Source organism: Myxocyprinus asiaticus, chromosome 45, assembly GCF_019703515.2.
Source record: "Myxocyprinus asiaticus isolate MX2 ecotype Aquarium Trade chromosome 45, UBuf_Myxa_2, whole genome shotgun sequence".
Classification (NCBI taxonomy): domain Eukaryota; kingdom Metazoa; phylum Chordata; class Actinopteri; order Cypriniformes; family Catostomidae; genus Myxocyprinus; species Myxocyprinus asiaticus.
This window is the reverse complement of record NC_059388.1, coordinates 183,513-204,744: the sequence shown is the minus strand read 5'-3', so window position 1 is coordinate 204,744 and position 21,232 is coordinate 183,513. Positions and strand designations below refer to the sequence as shown.

At 39.5% G+C, this 21,232-nt stretch overlaps 1 protein-coding gene across 4 annotated transcripts in view; it reads right to left on the bottom strand.

Annotated features, from left to right (window-relative positions):
- Window positions 1–1,135: 1,135 nt before the first annotated feature.
- LOC127435307 (lysine-specific demethylase 5A-like) overlaps window positions 1,136–21,232 on the bottom strand; it is an 80,740-nt gene continuing 60,643 nt past the window's right edge. For all 4 annotated transcript variants that reach the window (XM_051688676.1, XM_051688678.1, XM_051688679.1 and 1 more), the window contains 9 exons: window positions 14,447–14,802; window positions 13,214–13,352; window positions 12,769–12,948; window positions 11,973–12,689; window positions 9,682–9,807; window positions 9,429–9,573; window positions 7,593–7,813; window positions 6,798–7,220; window positions 1,136–2,359 (listed from right to left, as the gene is read on the bottom strand). In XM_051688676.1, coding sequence (XP_051544636.1) covers window positions 2,153–2,359; window positions 6,798–7,220; window positions 7,593–7,813; window positions 9,429–9,573; window positions 9,682–9,807; window positions 11,973–12,689; window positions 12,769–12,948; window positions 13,214–13,352; window positions 14,447–14,802 — 2,514 coding nt within the window. In that variant the 3' untranslated portion in view covers window positions 1,136–2,152. The remainder of the gene's footprint in view (window positions 2,360–6,797; window positions 7,221–7,592; window positions 7,814–9,428; window positions 9,574–9,681; window positions 9,808–11,972; window positions 12,690–12,768; window positions 12,949–13,213; window positions 13,353–14,446; window positions 14,803–21,232) is intronic.

The following is a 21,232-nucleotide window of genomic DNA, read 5'->3' as shown; positions in this document are numbered from 1 at the left end:
ACAAGGGTGTTCGTTGGGTGTCAGGGTGGGATTGTATTAATAGGGTTTGAATGTACAATGTTGATTCCTTGTATATGCATTGGGTTTTTCTTTGTCATGTATAAATTAATGAATAAAAAATGTTAATTAAAAAAAAAAAAAAAAAAAAAAAAACATTTGTTAGTGAAAGTATTCAACTTATCAATATGGAGAAGAGATTGGGTAAACCCACCCCTTCAGTGTTAACACATGGAAAATCATGTGTTAAGCAGAGGTGTATTACAACAAATTGCAAATAGTTTGTTACTGTACTTAAGTACATTTTTTGAATATTTCTACCTTTTCTAAAGTATAAATATTTCTGTTGAATTTCACTTTTACTTCACTACATTTTAAGAGAAAATTTATACTTTTTCTCTGATTAATTTCTCCAGACCCTTTCATTACTTTTGCAACTGAACGCCTCAAAAAATGACACAATTGTAAATGTAAACCGAATGCAGCTTGGTGAATTAGATTTTTTTTGAATCGGTCAAATCATTTAAAAAAGCAAAAGGAACTATTCTGAACCAAAATCATGAGGGGAAACCTGGACAACGTGCGCTGTCCCCACATCAGAATCTAAAGAGAACAGACTGTTCATATAAGTTTTAATCTGTGTTTTTATGAAATTAATTGATACGTTGTCTTTAACATTATGAACGTTATCAAATACTGAAATTATGTGCAAAAAGATTTGCTCAAGTCTCCCACCTTCCCTCAAGAACTGTTCATATGTGTAACATTTAGTCGTTCATCAAACGATATCATGCCATTTAACATCTATATTTAATAAAGGTATCATAAATCAATAATGATCAAATGTGCTCATGAAAATGTAAAAAAAACAAAAAACAAAAAAAACACATTTAACCTGAAACAATTCACCTAACAATAGTTTAAAACTTTAATACTTTTACTTACTTTACTTATTTGACTTAAGTCAATTTCAGTAAAGGTATCTTGACTTTTACTTAAATATTACAATTGGGTACTTTAAGGTTGAATAATTTTGAGGACTTGTGCTTGAATAAGAAAATTTTTGCATACAACATTAAATTGGAGCATGTGTGAACAGAGTTTATTGTGTGAGTTGACACAAACACAAAAAAACAGATCATGTTTAAGGTTGCAAGTATTTATACCTCATAGAAGTATTTGTTGTACTGAAAAATGGGAATTTTGGGTTAAAGGCTTAAACGGCTTCATTTTCTCTATATACATATTTTTTTGCTAATATTTTGGGTGAAATTCACCCACATTATAAAATTTAAAGGATGTTTCAAACAGGACACAAATAACTGTGCAGGTGCTTAGAATAAACAGGTGACATTTCTTGACACACTTTGATTTGTGTGCTCTCCTGACATCTCCCAAGATCTTACTTATGTATTTCGTAACAATCATCTGAACATTGTCATTACAAGACTATATGTAAGCAAAATATTCCCCATACTGCACACACTCACTATGCCAACTAAAATTCATAAAAAATGTCACACATCGAAAAGACTTTATCATCATCACGATCATTATTTATTTGAGTAAAGGTGAGAAACATTTTACTCGTCATCATGAATAGCTTAAAATCCATTTAAATAATAAACAGATTCACTAAATACAACCATTAAACCCCGCCCTGCAAATGGAACCATATCAGCTATGGCTGTGGGCACAGGAAGTGGTCCAACAGAAAGTTCATTTGCTGCACAATCTCATGTTGACCACCAGTGGACTTGGGCTGGTTAGTTTGTGAACAGATTCTCCTGTGCGTGTTTACTCAGTGGTAGTTTTCAAACCGTTCCTTGAGCCTCTCCAGCACTGCACATTTTGGATGTCTCCCTCATTGAACACACCTGAATGAACTTGTCAGCTTAAATTAGTAACTAAAGTACTCCATGACCCAAACTGGGTGTGTAAAATAAGGGAGACTTCCAAAATGTGTAGCACTGTGGAGGCTCCAGGAACGGTTTGAAAACTACCACTGCGGTAGATAAAAGAGTCATGCATCCCCACGCTACAATAATAATGAGCTAAATCTATCAGACAGAAATTATGTCATTCACACTGTGTCCCTTGTCCGTGTTGATGCACTAGCTCATGTGTAGTGTTTCAATGTCTGTGTGTTTGCAGGTTAACTAATCTCCTGCAGGTCGGTTTGGGGTAGCGACGTGACAGACTGACTGCACATGGGTGATGACATCACTGCAGTCTCTCCAGCGGCTTTCCGTGAGCACGTAGAGCATATGTAGTCTTCATTCTCGGCCATTTCACAGGACACACCCACACACACCTGATGAAACCACTCGTCACAGCCACCGTCACACTGCACCCAGTCCACCTGAAACACAACACAACCACTTCATACATGCATTTAGAACACCAACACAATCTCAGCGTTTCGCTGTCCAACCCTGAGCGTTTTGCGGGAACAGGACACTGCACCGGCACTTATTCGAGGATATATGGGCTGCCCTGTGAAGGTCCACAATGATTGAAAGTCTTCTGATTGGCTAAACAAAGGATCTGACTGCGGACATCTTTTCCCCCGCTGTTTACCGAGCCTAGGGCGGTTACAGAGACAGGTGTGATATTTCATGGCACTTATTTCAGTGCAGTACAAAAGGTTTAAAACTACTGGATGTCATGGACTAGATGTGTATTTGCAATATTACAGTCCTGCGCTATTGAATACACAGTGATGCTCTCCCAGCAATCCAGTTACACTGAAGCGCGTCATTCTGCGTTCAGGATGCGCATAAGCGGTTTTGTGCCACTATGCATTGGAGCTTTTCTTATTGCTTTTCTTTGACAATTGTGCAATAAGAGTTAAGAGTTATTTAGCCTGTTTATTTGTTGAATATCTGTTAGATTCCATGTTGAAGTGCTGTGCTTAGTGTCCGTATATCCCTCTGAAACAGTCTGATCAGGGTCACGTGATCACAACAGAGTCTTTATTATACATTATTATCCATAATAACAACTAGTTAATTATGAAAATTGGTAGTTTTGCACATCCCTAAACTTGACTGACCTAAATAAAGTCAGGACAGTGAAAATCAGTAGACTACGCCTCACGTGTTCTCAACTTACATGGGCATAATGCAGAAGCAGCAGTGGGTTAGAAAATTAATTAATAATTGTTTTTTAAAAGAAGCAGATGATAACAGATGATAAGTGCATTAGTAGGATTGAGTCAAGTGCTCACAGAAGATATGTCTTTAGCTGCTCAGATGGAGTTGGGAAGGTCGTTCCACCAGTAAGGAAAGGTGGAATTGAATATCTGGGAAAGTGATTTTGTGCCTCTATGAGAAGGTACAAGGCGCCACTCATCTGCCAATCACAGGTTTCTGGAGGGCACATAGAGTTGTATATGGTCATTGAAAATAACCACAACAATCCTAGGTATCTATTCAGTACAGTGGCTTAATTGACAAGGAACAAGTAAGCATCGACTGAACCAGATATTCCCTCACAGCATAGTAGTAATGACTTTATGAAATTCTTTACTGATAAAACTGAGACCATCAGAAAGAAAACTGGAATTATGCAACCTTGTGCCACAGCACTTCAGAAGACAGTGTCTTTTAGTATTCCCTACGAGCAGCTTCAGTCCTTTGCTGTTATAGGACAGGAAGAGCTAAGAAAATTTATTAAAGCGTCAAAAGCAACATCATGTATGCTAGACCTTATACCTACTAAGCTCCTGAAAGAGTTGTGTCCTGTAATCTCAGAACCTCTTCTCAATATTTTTAACTCCATGTGATCTTTAGGGCAAATCCCCAGAACTTTCAAGCTGGCAGTTATCAAACTGCTTATAAAGAAACCACAGCATGATCTTGGAGAGTTGGCTAATTACAAACTGATCTCAAATCTCCCTAGAAAAGGTAGTGTTCTCCCAACAATGTTCATTTTTTATAGAGAAATGGTAACTGTGAATTATTTCAGTCAGGATTTAGGCCTCATTACAGAGACTGCACTTATCAGAGTTACAAATTACTTGCTCCTACTGTATCATCTGATCACGTATGCATCTTTTTTCTAGTGCTTTTAGATCTTAGTGCTGCCTTCGACAGATCATGACATTCTCTTGGATAGGCTTGATAACTATGTTGGCATTTGTGGACAGGCATTAGCATAGTTTAGGTCCTATTTATTCAACCGCTACAACTTTGTGTAAACGAGGTATTGTCAAATCAAGTATGGAATGACACAGGGCTCAGTATTAGGTCCTCTACTTTTCCTATTAGGTCCTCTAGATTTTTTGTTTTACTTTTACTGATTTAGAAAATTTGAAAACTACATTTGGAAAAACAGTGACTAATAGAATTTATTAATAAATGAGTGATAAAGTTTTACGTGAACAAGAAAATTCTGATTTGATTTAGAACGTGGTCATATTGAGATTATGTATACCTAATGTAAATGCTTTATTTTGGAAATCCATAATAAATTAATTTTGAGACCTACAAGATAACAAGCAGGTGTAATATACAATGTAATATGTCAAGCACATTTTTGGAGGGAGGAAGAGAGATTATATTTAAAAGCTCTTAAAACAATTGCTAAATCAATAGATGGTTGAAAGCACTGAAAACCATCTCATATTTAAAACATTTTTTTTTTTTATCAATTCATCCTTCAGCCATGTACACAATGCAAATTTCATTATATGTAAAAGAGCATGTAAACCTCTTTTTGGACTTAAGGTGTAGAAAGAATTTGGACATTGGTTGAAGAATGGTGTGGATGTTCAGTAAATGCAGTCAATGAATGGATTTATTATTAATAAATATAATGTATAACTGATGATGAGTTGTTGAATAGGCTTAATTATATGGACAGAAACCGGTCAATGCACTCACTTTTTAAGGAAACCTTGCCAACCGCACAAGAACATTCCTCATGAATGAATGAATAAATGAATAACTTGCACATGCACTTTTATTGTTTTCTGTCTCACTATTTGATGATGTTTTTGGGCGTTCTGTGGGCGAAGTCCACAGTTAACATTTAGCAGTATGTTAACATTTTAGATCATTCCAGGAATGTCTTCTTTAGGTACCAGTTTGATAGCAATCTGTTCTTTAAAAATCACATTAACAATGTTTGTAGAACAGCATTCTTCCACCTCAGAAATATTACTAAGTTACGACACATGCTCTCCATTTCTGATGCCAAAAAAAAAAAAATCATGGTTCATGACCTCAAGACTAGATTATTGTAATGCATTACTAGGAGGATGTCCTGCAGGTTCAATAAATAAACTAACTGGTTCAAAATGCAGCAGCCAGAGTGCTGACAAGAACCAAGAAATATGATCATATCAGCCCAATTTTATCATCGTCACATTGGCTACATTTTAAGTTTCGTATTAATATTAAAATTCTGCTTATTACTTACAAAGCATTGAATGGTCCAGCTTCTCAGTACTAAAGCGACCTTGAATACCTAGAATATCCAAATCCACAAAAGAAGGTAAATCCTTTTCCTATTTGGCTTCTAAACTATGGAATAGTCTTCTGAAGATGGTTTGGGACTCTAGACTAAAGACTCATCTATTTAGCCAGGCAAACATCTAATTTATCCCTCAACCTCCAGTTATGCTGCATTAGTTTGGTCTGCCAGAACTGGAAACACTTCTCATATTCTATAACTCTGCTTAAAGTGAATGGCATCTACGCTAATATTAGCGAGGTTAACAGAGCCTGCCAAATCCAGCTCCAGTCCAGTCCGATGTTCGACTCCCACTGCTATGTGTCTCTGAATGATGACTACTAACTGCTACTCACTGTCTACATCACTTCAATCTATTACGAAGGACTTTACAGAGAACGAACTGCTGCCAACTCCAACCGTACAACAAGGGATACTTCACTGGCCACTACCTACACCTCAGACTTAGGATGGACTTTATGGACAATGAACCGCTGCCAACTACCAGCTAGACTGCAAGGCACACCACACCAACCACTGCCTGCATCATCTCGGTCTTTAGGATGGACTTCACAGAGAATAAACTGCTATCAACAGCAGCATATGCCAGTTCAAAAAGCGAGTAACACTTCTCTGACCACTTCTTCAATCACTTCATTCTCCCAAAATGGAATACATAGACAATAAATGACTGCCAACTAGTTTTAAACATTGCCTATCAAATAGTTTCATCACTTAATCTGCTTAATTAATATATGACATGTACTACACAGATAATATACGTAGTTAACTAATATGTAGTGTATGTATAACATAATGTGTCTCAAAAGTCTATGTTCACTTGTGAAAATGCATTTATCCATTTTTCTAATTAAATTGTATTTATTTTTTTATTACAAATTATATAATGGACATAACAGTTTAAGTGAAAAGTTTAATTGAACGGGCAGTTTGCATCCCTGATCATCAAATACAGGCTTACTGTTTTCAAAAATAATAAGATCTATACATTCTTAAAACCAGATTCATTTAATTGAGAAGCAAAATGACAAAATAGTTTGTCTTGTTTTGTAACAAAATGTATTAATGTTTATGCTTTTAACAAAAAAAAAAAGTTTTTGCCAATGGGGTAGGAAAAAATGTTCTTACTCAATTGACAGTTTTTTTCTTGTTTTAAGCAAAAACCACACTAAATTATGTTAGATTTCTCAAAAAATCTAATGCCATTCTGCTTCAAGTAATTTTTTCTTATTTTAAGAATGTTTAGATATTTTTACCTTAAAATTAGACAAAATATGTCCAGACTGAAGCAAACAACATCAGAATCATGTATCATCACTAACCTTATCCTTGCACGGTCGCTGGCAGTTCTTGGCCGCACAAACGGCATTCTCGTCATTGGAGTCCTCCGCTCCTGACCAGTCGTACTTTGAGGGAATGTCCAGAATCTTCCTAGTCTTCTTCTCCAGCCCCTCCTTGTAAAACTCTGCCTTGGCAGCGGCTTTCTCCTTCCTCTTGCGCTCCTTCTCCTCTTTAGCGAGGCGTTTGGCAAGCTGCTTGAGTTCACGGGATTTGTCCGGGTTCAGCTTCAGTCTCTTCTTCTTGGGTTTGAGCTCCAGAACACGTTTCATGTCTTTAGTCTTGGGTCGGCCCTCCAAGCTGCTCGCGGCCAGTAGCAGCTCGGCTCTCTCCAGCTTCCTCTTCCTCTTCTTCTCAACATCTTTAACCTTCAGCTTGATGGGTTTGTCCAGCTGAGCATCTTCAGTCTGCAGGAGAACAGAAGAACCAGGGTGTGAAAGGACTGATTTTCAAGATATCAATGAACTGTTGAGAAACATCTGTGGCCAAATGTTTGCCTTCAGAAGACTTGGCATATGACGCAAGGTCACATGGACAACTTTCATGACACTATTGTATGAAAATCAGTGAACAAGAATTACTCAGCAGATGAAAGAACGTCATACAGGATTAAAACGAAACTTTTCAGGAGTTAAATGGGTTGCAGAATGTGCTTGTCAGTCCTGTTTATAAATGAGCTCTGGGTGAACAGAACAAAATGCATCACTAAGAAATGGAGTAACAATTGGATTTATTTGCAGTGTGAACGTGGGCTATTAAAAGGGAAGAGCGCCGCTGACCTCCATGAGCTGCAGGAATTTGTCTTCAGAGGGAGGGTGTGTGGCCTGCAGGATCCTCCAGATGTGCTGCGTCTCATCCAGAGAAACCTCCAGAAGATCTCCCTCCATCATCAGCTCCTCCAGCTGAGCTTTAGCCGTGGCAGACAGCTCCAGCACCGGCGGCTCAAGACTGCGCGGAACCAGCTGTGTTTTCCTCGGCTGCTTGCGTGAAGCGGCCGGATCTGAAGAGGAAAAGACAATGAGGCAGAGTCACAGCTGTTATGCTTTCACACTAAACTACACTGTGAGCTGTAGACGTATGTACTGGGCAGTGTTGGAGGTAACGCGATAAAAGTAACGTGTGCTACGTAATCAGATTACTTTTTTGAGTATCAAACTTTTTTTTTTTTTTTTTTTCAAAAAGTTTAGACCATAGTATCTGAGTTACTTTTTAAATAAAGTAACATGTTGCTTTTGTACACCTCTACTGTCCCTGTTTTGCAAGAAATCAGGAGTAAAAGTGTGAAACTTTAAGGAGGAGACATAGTGCATGATGGCATTGTAGTTCTATAGAGTGTGAGGCCAGAGACTATTTAGCAGAGAGAGACGAGTCACTTCTATTTAAATGAATGGGAGAAATCAAAATGCCCAACCACGAAGCTCTATAACCCAACAGTCAATGGATGTAGAAAGAAAGTCCCGCCTTGCAGGTAAAAGAGCCAATCACCTTTTAGATACAGACATCACCTGTCATATAATAATAAGCATTTCGTGTTTTAACGTAATATGAGGTCAGCAACATTCAGTTGAATGAAACGTGATTGATTCATGTGTTAATACACACTGCATAAAAAAAAAATAAATAAAAAAAATCAGTAAACATATTTAGGCAGAGGGATTATAAGACTAGTCTTCCACTGGCCACGACATGATACACAGGGTGAAATACTCGCTCAATTCACTGACTTATGCAGCCGAACTGCTCCGTGTTACAGCTCCCCTGTAACTGGGAGAATGGGATGAGAAAAGACTCTGGATCAGCGACTCCAAGCAAGGTTCTACATCGATTGTGTATGCAGAGAAAATGTCTTAAGTTTCTAAACATATTCTACACTTGTGTTTTATAATAAACAAGTAGTTTGATTCATGAAATAAACTGTTTTTATGACATTTTGGTAGCATTAAAACGATTCCATTCAAGTTGTATCAACATGTGCCTTTGAAGTTGTGGCGTCCGTACGCACCGTGGATCAGCTCAAAGCAAGCTTACACTGAGATGACTTAAGTGAAAAATATTCTTTTATTATCAGACACATTCCTTGAGCATGTTAGACTGGCATTCCCCACTGTGACTTTTGAAAATCATCTCAAGTTGACTCTGGCATTGTCGATGGGCACAGCACATGATGACATATCTTATGCAGGTTCAAGTGTTGGACTTTGCTGATTTAGGTAAGACAGTGGTTATTCTTCATTATTCATATTGGCTGTCATGTTGATGGAAAAACAAATCATGCATATTCCTGTTATTGATTCTTTATTATAAATATGACGTGAAGACCTACTTTCTAAATATCTGTTTGTTTACTATGTTGTTTTGACATGATTGTTGTACAGTATCTAGCATGACCTGTAATGTCTCAATATGCAATGCATGACATATTTGTATGGAATGCATAGCATAGCTGAAGAGAGAGTGGCTGTGAGAAAAAAGTAACGAAAAAGTAACGCTTTACATTCCATAAAAAATAACTTTAATAATAAAATAACTTTGTTACTTTTATAAGGAGTAACGCAATATTCTAACGAGTTACTTTTAAAAGAAATGTTACCCAACCCTAGTACTGGGTGTCTTACTCTGAGCGCAGGACTTGGATGCAGACGAGTATGCATGCTCAGCACAGAATGACGGTGTTGTTGGCCACATGTGACTGACCACCTCCTCCGATTTGACTGGAATCTCCTCATCACAGAACAAATATGGCTTCACTTCTCCTGAATCCTGATACACACAAACACATGAGACAAGAGTGAGATTAGACAGAGAAACTAAATCATATATATGAATTTCAGGAACTGTTTTTGAAGTCGTATAACTGCTCTAAATAACCTTGACGTCATATCCATAAGTCTCTCTGATGTCCTCGTCTGAGTCCGTCTCTTCATCGTCGTAGTCCATCGAGGGTCGTGATGTGGCCCTGCTGAAACCTGCCTGCTGAAACGTCTGGATGTGACCCTGACAATCACACAACAATCAAAAGTGATGCAGCACCCTCATCATTCATAATCCACAGTTCAACAACATACAGTAACCACCAGAAGACTGTTGTACAATCAATGGCTTTGCTCCAAAAACTAGTGAGCTGCCTTGCTGTCTACATAGGTCAATTCACACTTCCCCATCAAACACAGTTTTCCTGTCTGTTGTTGCAGTGACAATGACAATTTTATATTTACCAACAGCAAATTTTACAATGTTTGAAATGTTGCTGATTGCTGGTTGGTGCAGTGTGAATTAGCCTTAAGGGGCCGTTCAGACCAAAAACAAATTTTGTGCTAAAAAAAAAAAAAAAAGATGCAGCACAATGAGTAGAAGACAAAGCAGGTGTGTTGAGATGCGTTTGTTTGTTTGTTTTAACTTGACATGGCATCTAAAAAATCTGGTGCTCCTGTGTGAGATTCTAAAAAAACACTAAGATGCGGTGCGATTACCAATGACGTTCATCTAACGTACGTTTACATAGAAAAACTGTGCAGATGGACGTGTTCGTGTGAACGGACCCCAAGGCAGCATCCTAACTGAAATGGAACCTCATGAGCGACACAATGCACGATCGAATATTTTACATTGCACGTTACGTCGCAATCTCAGCGTTATCTGCTGTCTAAACGTGAAATTTAACGTCATAGATTTATTACCAGTATATCAAACGTTTGTATGTATAATCATAAACCCCTGCAGATAGAGTCCAGACATCAGACAATTTCTAGTCTAGATATGTTTTTTTTTTTTTTTTTTTCAATTTAGATCGGGAAATGGACATGGAAAAAGGAAAACCATCCAAAATGCTTTGAAACTGCAGACTTTGGCCGCTTGGACATCGGTATGGTCTCCATTAGGGCTGCACAATTGATTGGGTCCCACTATATATTAGATGTCTTTACTGTGTTCTAACATTAAAATACATACAATACAATGTACTTATTGTGTAACAAGATGTTGTGCAGCAATATTCTCATAAGATTCACATTTTCTGCTTCTGAAGTTGAGGTACGGGTAGGTTTAGGCGTTAGGGTAAGGGTTGGGTTAGGTTTAAGGGTTAGGGTTAAGGTTAACAGTAACTACAAATGTAATTAAATTCAGATACTTTAAATGTAAGTGCAATGCAACAACACATATGTACATAATAAGTACATTGTATCAAATGCTTAATTACATAAAGTAGTTAAAGACACCTGATATAAAGTGGGTCCACTGATTGAACTAAGATGGCTAAAATGCAAAAGGCTATATTTTAAAATATAGTCTGCATTCAGCACTGCATGAGCGAGTGCCGCTCTCTAGCAGCTGTGTGCGGCATTATCAGATGATAAATGTTTATCATATTACAATTCAAACCGCAAAGCTTGTCAAAATGATCCTTTCCCAAATGTTGGCTTGAAACAAGTCACATATCAAAGCAATACTCTGCAATCTATCTGAATCATCGTAGTAAAAGAACGAGCGGTGGAGGTTTGTGATTCTCCATATTATTTGATATGAAGCGTGTATAACGGTCACGTCCGTAACGCATTCTAATGAGCATTTAGAGTAAAAAATGGAGACGGTTTGTTCATGATACTTAACATGCGCACAACACCAAGATGGTCTAATTAATGTATCTACATGCTTGACAAAGTCGAACCATAATCGCATTAAAAGACGAATGATTGTTTTATTCTGACTTTTAAAGTGCTTGTAACATACTGACTGATTTGGAACACTCTGCATAAGCAGCACCTCTGTGTATCACAAAAGAAGTGTTCCTCACGCAAAGTGCATCAGAGACACTACTGATTTCAAAAGAGTTTGAGGTTAGCATGTTGCTAAGCTAATGACGTGACACTCTAATAAGAATAAAAATACATAGCACACACAAATATTGAGTAAATTGTTTAGCTTTTTTGCTATTGATATAGATGTCCTTTGATATCGAATAAATAGTTAAATAATCAACACTTCTCTTCATCCCACATCGTGGATAATTTGTTTCATTAAGCTTAAGAATTTGGCCAAAAAGAAGGCGTCTTGGAACAGTCTTCACGTGGAAGAGTGCCCATCATGGCTTAAATGTGGCTTTTGTAGGCAGCTCACAAATTTATGGAAGAGAGTTAATATATCATCAGTATTTGAACTCTTGCCTGCAGGTCAGGGTTGGCTGCTGCCTTCTGCAGCTCTGCATTGATGATCTTCTCTGTCTTTTCTCGAGCGGCGAGCTCCACCATGCGTTGGCTGAGCACTGACAGCTTAGCAAGGGCTGAGGAGAGCTCATTGGTGGCGAGGGCTTGCCGAGCACGATCCTGCCAGCCCATGGCTCTCTCGGTCAGGCACTGTAGCGCCTCGCCCTCCGGCAGACGCACCGGAAGCTTCTGCAGTGACACCAGCAGTGACAGAATGGTTTCCAGTCTCGGTCGCCTGGAACGCTGGCACAGAGGGCAAAGAAACTTGGAGTCTTTGCTGGAGCCCTGCCAGCCCGCCCCCGTCTTCTTCTGAGTGCCGGCTTTGGGCAGGGGAACGCAAGCGCCATGGAACCAGTCTTTACACAGCTCGCACTGCAGCATGAAGCCACTGGCTATCTTACGACACAGACAGAACTTCACCTCCTCGATGTGCTCCACCATCGCCATCTTGGCTAGGTTGGCAGCGCGGAGCGAATGGATGGCCTCCACTTCCTGATGTTCTCTGGCTTTGAAGGAGGCAACGACTGTAGCTGGGTCACGGGTTTCCTCCAAACTGTCCTCCAGGTCGCACAGAGTCTCCAGCTCCAGACCACGATCCTTCTCCAGAAGCTCTTTCACACGTTTGCGCTTGCTCTTACTGGTGCCATACACGCCAATGTCAACACGCGGACTGAGAACCTGAAAGAGTCCGCCACCAGATGAATGGAATAACATATTTACTCAACTGTACAGGGGTGTAGGTGGAGTTGTGTGTTACCTGCAGTAAGGTGTAGGTGGAGTTCTTTTTCAGGAAGGTGCGAGCAGTTCTCTCTCTCCAGGCTCTTGCAGACGCCACCTGCGACTCCACCTGTGGTAGGGCTTCTAACCTCACAGGAATGGAGCGACCCCTCGCCAACAGACCCTCCAACTGCTCCAGGTAGGCGTAGTTACTGCCGTTCTGCTCATGATGGAACAGAGACATAAATCATATTACTTGCTACAACAGTGTATGTGCTAAAATTAAATAGATTTGGGCATGATTTTGATTATAGTAAAGTGAAATGTTGGAAATTCACCCAATTATTCACCTGTTTCATGTGCAATTCATATTTTAGTTCATATTTGATTAGAAAAGGCTTACACTTGATAAACTGGCAAAGAGAACACACATTAAATTCACTTTATCCAACATGTTTTTAACCAAAACTAAAACCCAGCATCACCTGAATGGCTTCCACTTTGACCGTCCACTCTTTGGCTTTGTGCAAGGCATCTTTGAGGGCAAGCACATTGGGCAGGTATGCTGGGATATTCTTCGCCTCCATTACGATACTCTCCAGCGTGAGTAAACTGTGGCGAGGCCTGTAGAGATGACATTTACAAACCACCATCTGTGGTGCTTGAAATGGTCATTCAGGCATCTTATTGCGCAAGTTGCAACCAAGACAAATCACAGTCATTAAGTTAGCCGGTTAGGAAGAATTAGCTGGCTAGCGGCTACATATAGTGCATCATTTGGGACACATCTATAGCCCTGCTGTCATATAAACCAGTAATAAGGCTAGGTAGCTGGCACCTATCTCTTTGGCTAATATGATATAGTTGTGTACCAAACAGCTATCAACTAAACACAACAGCAGCTCCGACATCAACACCATTGCTGTATATTTATATACTATTTAGCTAAAAACATTTTTATGTTCCATAGCACTGTCACATTCAACCAACAAGAAAGTATTTCTTCTTCTTGTGATGTTTATTGGTGGTTGACAATCCATCTTATAATGCATTCCCGCCACCTACTGAGCTGGAATGTGGAGCATCACAAGAAAGTCTTCAGTGGAGTCAAACATCCACTGAAGATGATGAAATTGGCTATATTTAATCGAAAAGAGGTAATAGACCTTATGTAAGATTAAATCCTAAACTGAGTATACTTCTTGAATTTACAATTAAAAGGTAGCTTACCCTGTGCAGTTTACTTGCAAAGAAACAAGTTATGTTAGGATAGGAGGTCTAACAGGAATGTGGACTGCATTAATGGCATGAAATTTATATTGTGATAAATATCAATATCGAACAATATGAAAATAAATACTGTGGTAATATTTTTGACCATAATGCCCAACCCTACATTTAAGATTTTTATATTAAATGATAAAGATGTTGTTAGCTGTTCATGAAGTCACACAGGTGACTTCATGAACAGCTGAAAAGTAGGATCACAGTGCCTTGGATTTCGTAGAGCAAAACTGGACCTGGCTCTCTGTGACACATCATCTCCTCCTCAAACCCTCATGTACCTCTACGATCTTTTTGAAATCAATCAATTATCAGCATTCTCTGAAGCAGTGTAAACTCTTTAGCATTTGGTGTGTTTGCACAACAATACAAAGAGTACAAATTTTAATGAGAGAGTTTAGATCAGATTATGACGAAGACTGCAGGACTGTTACCTAGCCTGCAGGCATGCTCGCGCCCGCTCCTCCCAGTGCTCTGACACTGTCAGCAGCTCCTGCAGTTCCGCCATGGCCTTCTCCACAGCGTGATGGGGAGCCAGACCCACGCCAGAGTCGATGAGGCGCTTCATGAGCTCCAGAGTCACGCGCTGCGGCTCCATCAGAGTGAGCCTCACCTCGTCCAGCCAGCGTGCCTGCTGCAACTCCTGCTTGAGTCTCGGCAGCTCCGGCAGCTCCACGTCCAGACCCGAGCCCAAATCCACCAGAGCCTGCAGCTTACTGGAGTCAGGAGTCACATCTGCTAGAGCAAACTGAGCGCGCTCGTGAAAGTACTCCACGTTCTCCAGCAATTCCTGCGGCAGGGGAAAACAATAATGAGTCTCCTCCATAACTGCACAATAACTCTATCTATCCATCCATGCAACCAACTCTTTCATTTCAGAGCACATGCATAACAAGATACATACAAAATATGTTTAAAAGGCTAAAGTATACTACTAAAATGGCAAGAAAAAGTATATGAACCCTTTGAAATGACCTGCATTTACTATATATAAATTGATCTGGTTTGATCTTCATCTAAATTACAATAATGAACAAACACAATCTGTTTTAACTAATAACACACACATTATTGTTTTATTCTTGTACATACTGAATACATAATTCAAACATTCAGTGTAGGTTGGAAAAAGTATGTGAACCCCTAGGCTAATGATGTCAACAAAAGCTAATTAGAGTCAGGAGTTGGCAAACCTGGCATCTAATTAATTAAACGAGATTGAAGGTGTGGGTTAGAGCTACTTTGACTTATAAACAGGGTCTGAAATTGACTTTTTAGCCCACCAGCCAAGGTGGCTGGTAGATGAAAAAATGTACCAGCCAGTAAGATTTCTTACCGGCCATTTTTTTATGTAATGCATTTTACAAATGGAATTTACAGACTTAAGACAAATAAACAATACTGTAAGCACATGTAAAAGTGAACTGCTTTTTTTAAGAATTGTATTGTTTTATTATTTATTAAATATGTATTTGCCTGATAGTCCATTTAGAATTATTTTTCTTATTATTTACTTATTACAACAAAACTAAATTTGTATTTTAAACAACTTGTTGTCATATGAACAACCAATAAGTGAATCTAACCATGAGCCTCAAGTATAACACAGTGACAGTTGTTGGTTTATTTGGAGTGAATCCAACTGATTCATACGTTTTTTTTTTTTTGTTTTGTTTTTTTGATTCACTAAAAAGACCCGGCACATAGATTTACTGCTAACTACGAATGCCCTCATACCATTTTTTTGGAAAATGAGTACCGATACTTCCCTTTCAGTACTCGCCGATACCGATACCTATTTTTTTGTTTTATTTTTTTTTCCTGAAATCCATATCAACAGTTTATTTAAATTTTATCATCAAAATGGTGTCTACATAAATTCATGAATTAAAACTTTAATCAAATGAAAATAGGACAATTCATTTTCAGCATAATATTGTATTATTTTTATCAAATGAGGTTTTATTCAGAACCTCTCAGCACAATCCAAAATACAACACTGCATTTATTTTTGTCAAATAAATTGCTGCATAACAGAGCATCACAGGTGTGAGATACTGCTTGAATATTATACAATTATAATTATTATATAATATAATATAATTGGTAGCAGTAGTAGTATTACAGTGAATATTACTTAAACATACAGTAGTGATATATTTCTGTGGTACTTTTTTCCATTTAAATGGAGCTTTTATTTAATGGAGCCCTTTCCATTTTTGTGTGTTTTAATGGAAGTTTTCACCTCCGGAAAAGCCGGTTGCTACGTGACTCAAAGTGATTATTAAGCTGCAAATGGGTGCTATTTAATTAAATAAATATGTAGTCTGTATGAAGTGAATTAGCGCTCTGCTCGCGGTCATCTGCTACAAACAGAGCATACAAGTGTGAGCCAAGGAGCACGTAAGAGCAGCCGGCGTCAGCACAACACCAGCTCCACACATTCAAAGGCACTCACATTTGAAATATATATAAACTCAGCAAAAAAAGAAACGTCCTCTCACTTTCAACTGCTTTTATTTTCAGCAAACTTAACATGTGTAAATATTTGTATGAACATAAAAAGGTTCAACAACTAAGACATAAACTGAACATGTTTCACAGACATGTGACTAACAGAAATGGAATAATGTGTCCCTGAACAAAGGGGGGGTCAAAATCAAAAGTAACAGTCAGTATTTGGTGTGGCCACCAGCTGCATTAGGTACTGCAGTGCATCTCCTCCTCATGGAATGCACCAGATTTGCCAGTTCTTGCTGTGAGATGTTACCCCACTCTTCCACCAAGGCACTTGCAAGTTCCCGGACATTTCTGGGCGGAATGGCCCTAGCTGTCTCCCTTTGATCCAACAGGTCCCAGACATGCTCAATGGGATTGAGATCCGGGCTCTTCACTGGCCATGGCAGAACATTGACATTCCTGTCTTGCAGGAAATCACACACAGAACGAGCAGTATGACTGGTGGCATCGTCATGCTGGAGGGTCATGTCAGGATGAACCTGCAGGAAGGGTACCACATGAGGGAGGAGGATGTCTTCCCTGTAATGCACAGCGTTGAGATTGCCTGCAATGACAACAAGCTCAGTCCGATGATGTTGTGATGCACTGCATCATCGCGAGGATGATCAGCTGTCCTTCCTGTCTCCCGTCTCACAGTACGGACATTGCAATTTATTGCCCTGGCCACATCTGCAGTCCTCATGCCTCCATGCAGCATGCCTAAGGCACGTTCACGCAGATGAGCAGGGACCCTGGGCATCTTTCTTTTGGTGTTTTTCAAAGTCAGTAGAAAGGTCTCTTTAGTGTCCTAAGTTTTAATAACTGTGACCTTGATTGCCTACCGTCTGTAAGTTGTTAGTGTCTTAACGACCGTTCCACAGGTGCATGTTCAGTAATTGTTTATGGTTCATTGAACAAGCATGGAAAACATTGTTTAAACCCTTTACAATAAAGATCTGTAAAGTTATTTGTATTTTTACAAAATGATCTTTAAAACACAGTGTCCAGTGAAAAAGGGACATTTCTTTTTTTGCTGAGTATGTATATATGTATATGTATATATGTATATATGTATATATATATATATATATATATATATTAGAGGTGTAACGGTACACAAAAGTCACGGTTCGGTATGTACCTCGGTTCGATACGAGTTCAGTACAAAAGATAAAAGCAACACATCCCAAATGCTATGTTTCTTTTCATTTATTTTGAACAGACAGTAGTGCAAATAACAGTTTGTTCCACCTAGCGGCATTTAGTTCCCCCTGAGGTAGTTGGCACAGTACAGCCTCCTTTAGTCAATCGCTATAGACCTCCAAAGTTCATGTGGCCTTAAGATTAGCTCAAGAACAGTGCGTAGAGAGCTTCATGGAATGGGTTTCCATGGCCGAGCAGCTGCATCCAAGCCATACATCACCAAGTGCAATGCAAAGCGTCAGATGCAGTGGTGTAAAGCACGCCGCCACTGGACTCTAGAGCAGTGGAGACGCGTTCTCTGGAGTGACGAATCACGCTTCTCCATCTGGCAATCTGATGGACAAGTCTGGGTTTGGCGGTTGCCAGGAGAACGGTACTTGTCTGACTGCATTGTGCCAACTGTGAAGTTTGGTGGAGGGGGATTATGGTGTGGGGTTGTTTTTCAGGAGCTGGGCTTGGCCCCTTAGTTCCAGTGAAAGGAACTCTGAATGCTTCAGCATACCAAGAGATTTTGGACAATTCCATGCTCCCAACTTTGTGGGAACAGTTTGGGGATGGCCCCTTCCTGTTCCAACATGACTGCACACCAGTGCACAAAGCAAGGTCCATAAAGACATGGATGAGTGAGTTTGGTGTGGAAGAACTTGACTGGCCTGCACAGAGTCCTGACCTCAACCCGATAGAGCACCTTTGGGATGAATTAGAGTGAAGACTGCGAGCCAGGCCTTCTCGTCCAACATCAGTGTCTGACCTCACAAATGCGCTTCCGGAAGAATGGTCAAAAATTCCCATAAACACACTCCTAAACCTTGTGGAAAGCCTTCCCAGAAGAGCTGAAGCTGTTATAGCTGCAAAGGGTGGGCCAACGTCATATTAAACCCTATGGATTAAGAATGGGATGTCACTTAATTTCATATGCGTCTAAAGGCAGATGAGTGAATACTTTTGGCAATATAGTGTGTATATATATATATATATATATATATATATATATATATATACACACACACACACACACACACACACACACACACACTGCCTGGCCAAAAAACAAAAGTTGCAGTTTGGATTTAAGGCAGTGTCATGATCTGGGGTTGCTTCAATTGGTCAGGTTTTGGCTCAGCAAAACTAAAATGAAGTCAGCCGAGTACTTGACTGTACTGAATGACCAGGTTATCCCATCAATGGATTTTTTCTTCCCTGACGGCACAGGTATTTTCCAGGATGACAATGCCAAAATTCATCAGGCTCAAATTGTTAAAGAGTGGTTTAGGGAGCATAAGGAATCATTTCACACATGAATTTGCCACCACAGAGTCCTGATCTTAACCCCACTGAAAGTCTTTGGGATGTGCTGGAGAAGACTTTACGGAGTGATTTGACTCTCCCATCATCAATACAAGCTCTCTGACAAAAATTAATGCAACTCTGGACGGAAATAAATGTTGTGACATTGCATAAGGTTGTCAATGCCATGACAAATGCACGCCATAATCAAAGCTAAAGGCAGTATTGACGATGGGAGAGTCTGATCCTCCACCAAATTTCACAGTGGGTTCGAGACACTGTGGCTTTAAGGCCTCTCCAGGTGGAGGATCGGTGATGATCTGGGGGTCCTTCAGCAAGACTGGAATCGGGCAGATTCGTCTTTGTGAAGGATGCATGAATCAAGCCACGTACAAGGTTATCCTGGAAGAAACCTTGCTTCCTTCTGCTCTGACAATGTTTCCCAACTCTGAGGATTGGCTTTTCCAGCAGGACAATGCTCCATGCCACACAACCAGGTCAATCAAGGTCTGGATGGAGAACCACCAGATCAAGACCCTGTCATAGCCAGCCCAATCTCCAGACTTGAACCCCATTGAAAACCTTTGGAATGTGATCAAGAGGAAGATGGATGGTATCAAGCCATCAAACAAATCCGAGATGCTTGAATTTATGCGCCACATTACAGCAATGTGAAAGACTGGTAGAGAGCATGCCAAGACACATGAAAGCTGTGATTGAAAATCAGGGTTATTCGACCAAATATTGATTTCTGAACTCTTACTAAGTTAAAACATTAGCATTGTGTTGTTTAAAAATGAATATGAACTTGTTTTCATTGCATTATTCGAGGTCTAAAAACACTGCATCTTTTTTATTTTGACCAGTTGTCATTTTCTACAAATAAATGCTCTAAATGACAATATTTTTATTTGGAATTTGGGAGAAATGTTGTCAGCAGTTGATAGAATAAAACAAAAATGTTCATTTTACTAAAACACTTACTTATAAATAGTAAATCCAGAGTAAATGCAGTGGTCTCTTAATTTGTTCCAGAGCTGTGTGTGTATGTGTGTATAAATATATATACAGTGGTGTGAAAAAGTGTTTGCCCCCTTCCTGATTTCTTATTTTTTTGCATGTTTGTCACACTTAAATGTTTCAGATCATCAAACAAGTTTAAATATTAGTCAAAGATAACACAAGTAAACACAAAATGCAGTTTTTAAATGAAGGTTGTTATTATTAAGGGAAAACAAAATCCAAACCTACATGGCCCTGTGCGAAAAAGTGATTGCCCCCTAAACCTAATAACTGGTTGGACCACCCTTAGCAGCAACAACTGCAATCAAGCGTTTGCGATAACTTGCAATGAGTCTTTTACAGCGCTGTGGAGGAATTTTGGCCCACTCATCTTTGCAGAATTGTTGTAAATTTTTGCCACATTGGAGGGTTTTCGAGCATGAACTGCCTTTTTAAGGTCATGCCACAGCATCTCAATAGGATTCAGGTCAGGACTTTGACTAGGCCACTCCAAAGTCTTCATTTTGTTTTTCTTCAGCCATTCAGAGGTGGACTTGCTGGTGTGTTTTGGATCATTGTCCTGCTGCAGAACCCAAGTTCGCTTCAGCTTGAGGTCACAAACAGATGGCCGGACATTCCACCACCATATTTTACTGTTGGTATGATGTTCTTTTTCTGAAATGCGGTGTTACTTTTATGCCAGATGTAATGGGACACACAGCTTCCAAAAAGTTCAGCTTTTGTCTCGTCAGTCCACAGAGTATTTTCCCAAAAGTCTTGGGGATCATCAAGATGTTTTCTGGAAAAATGAGACGAGCCTTAATGTTCTTTTTGCTCAGCAGTGGTTTTCGTCTTGGAACTCTGCCATGCAGGCCATTTTTGCCCAGTCTCTTTCTTATGGTGGAGTCATGAACACTGACTTTAACTGAGGCAAGTGAGGCCTGCAGTTCTTTGGATGTTGTTGTGGGGTCTTTTGTGACCTCTTGGATGAGTCGTCGCTGCGCTCTTGGGGTAATTTTGGTCGGCCGGCCACTCCTGGGAAGGTTCACCACTGTTCCATGTTTTCGCCATTTGTGGATAATGGCTCTCACTGTGGTTCTCTGGAGTCCCAAAGCTTTAGAAATGGCTTTATAACCTTTTCCAGACTGATAGATCTCAATTACTTTCTTTCTCATTTGTTCCTCAATTTCTTTGGATCTCGGCATGATGTCTAGCTTTTGAAGATCTTT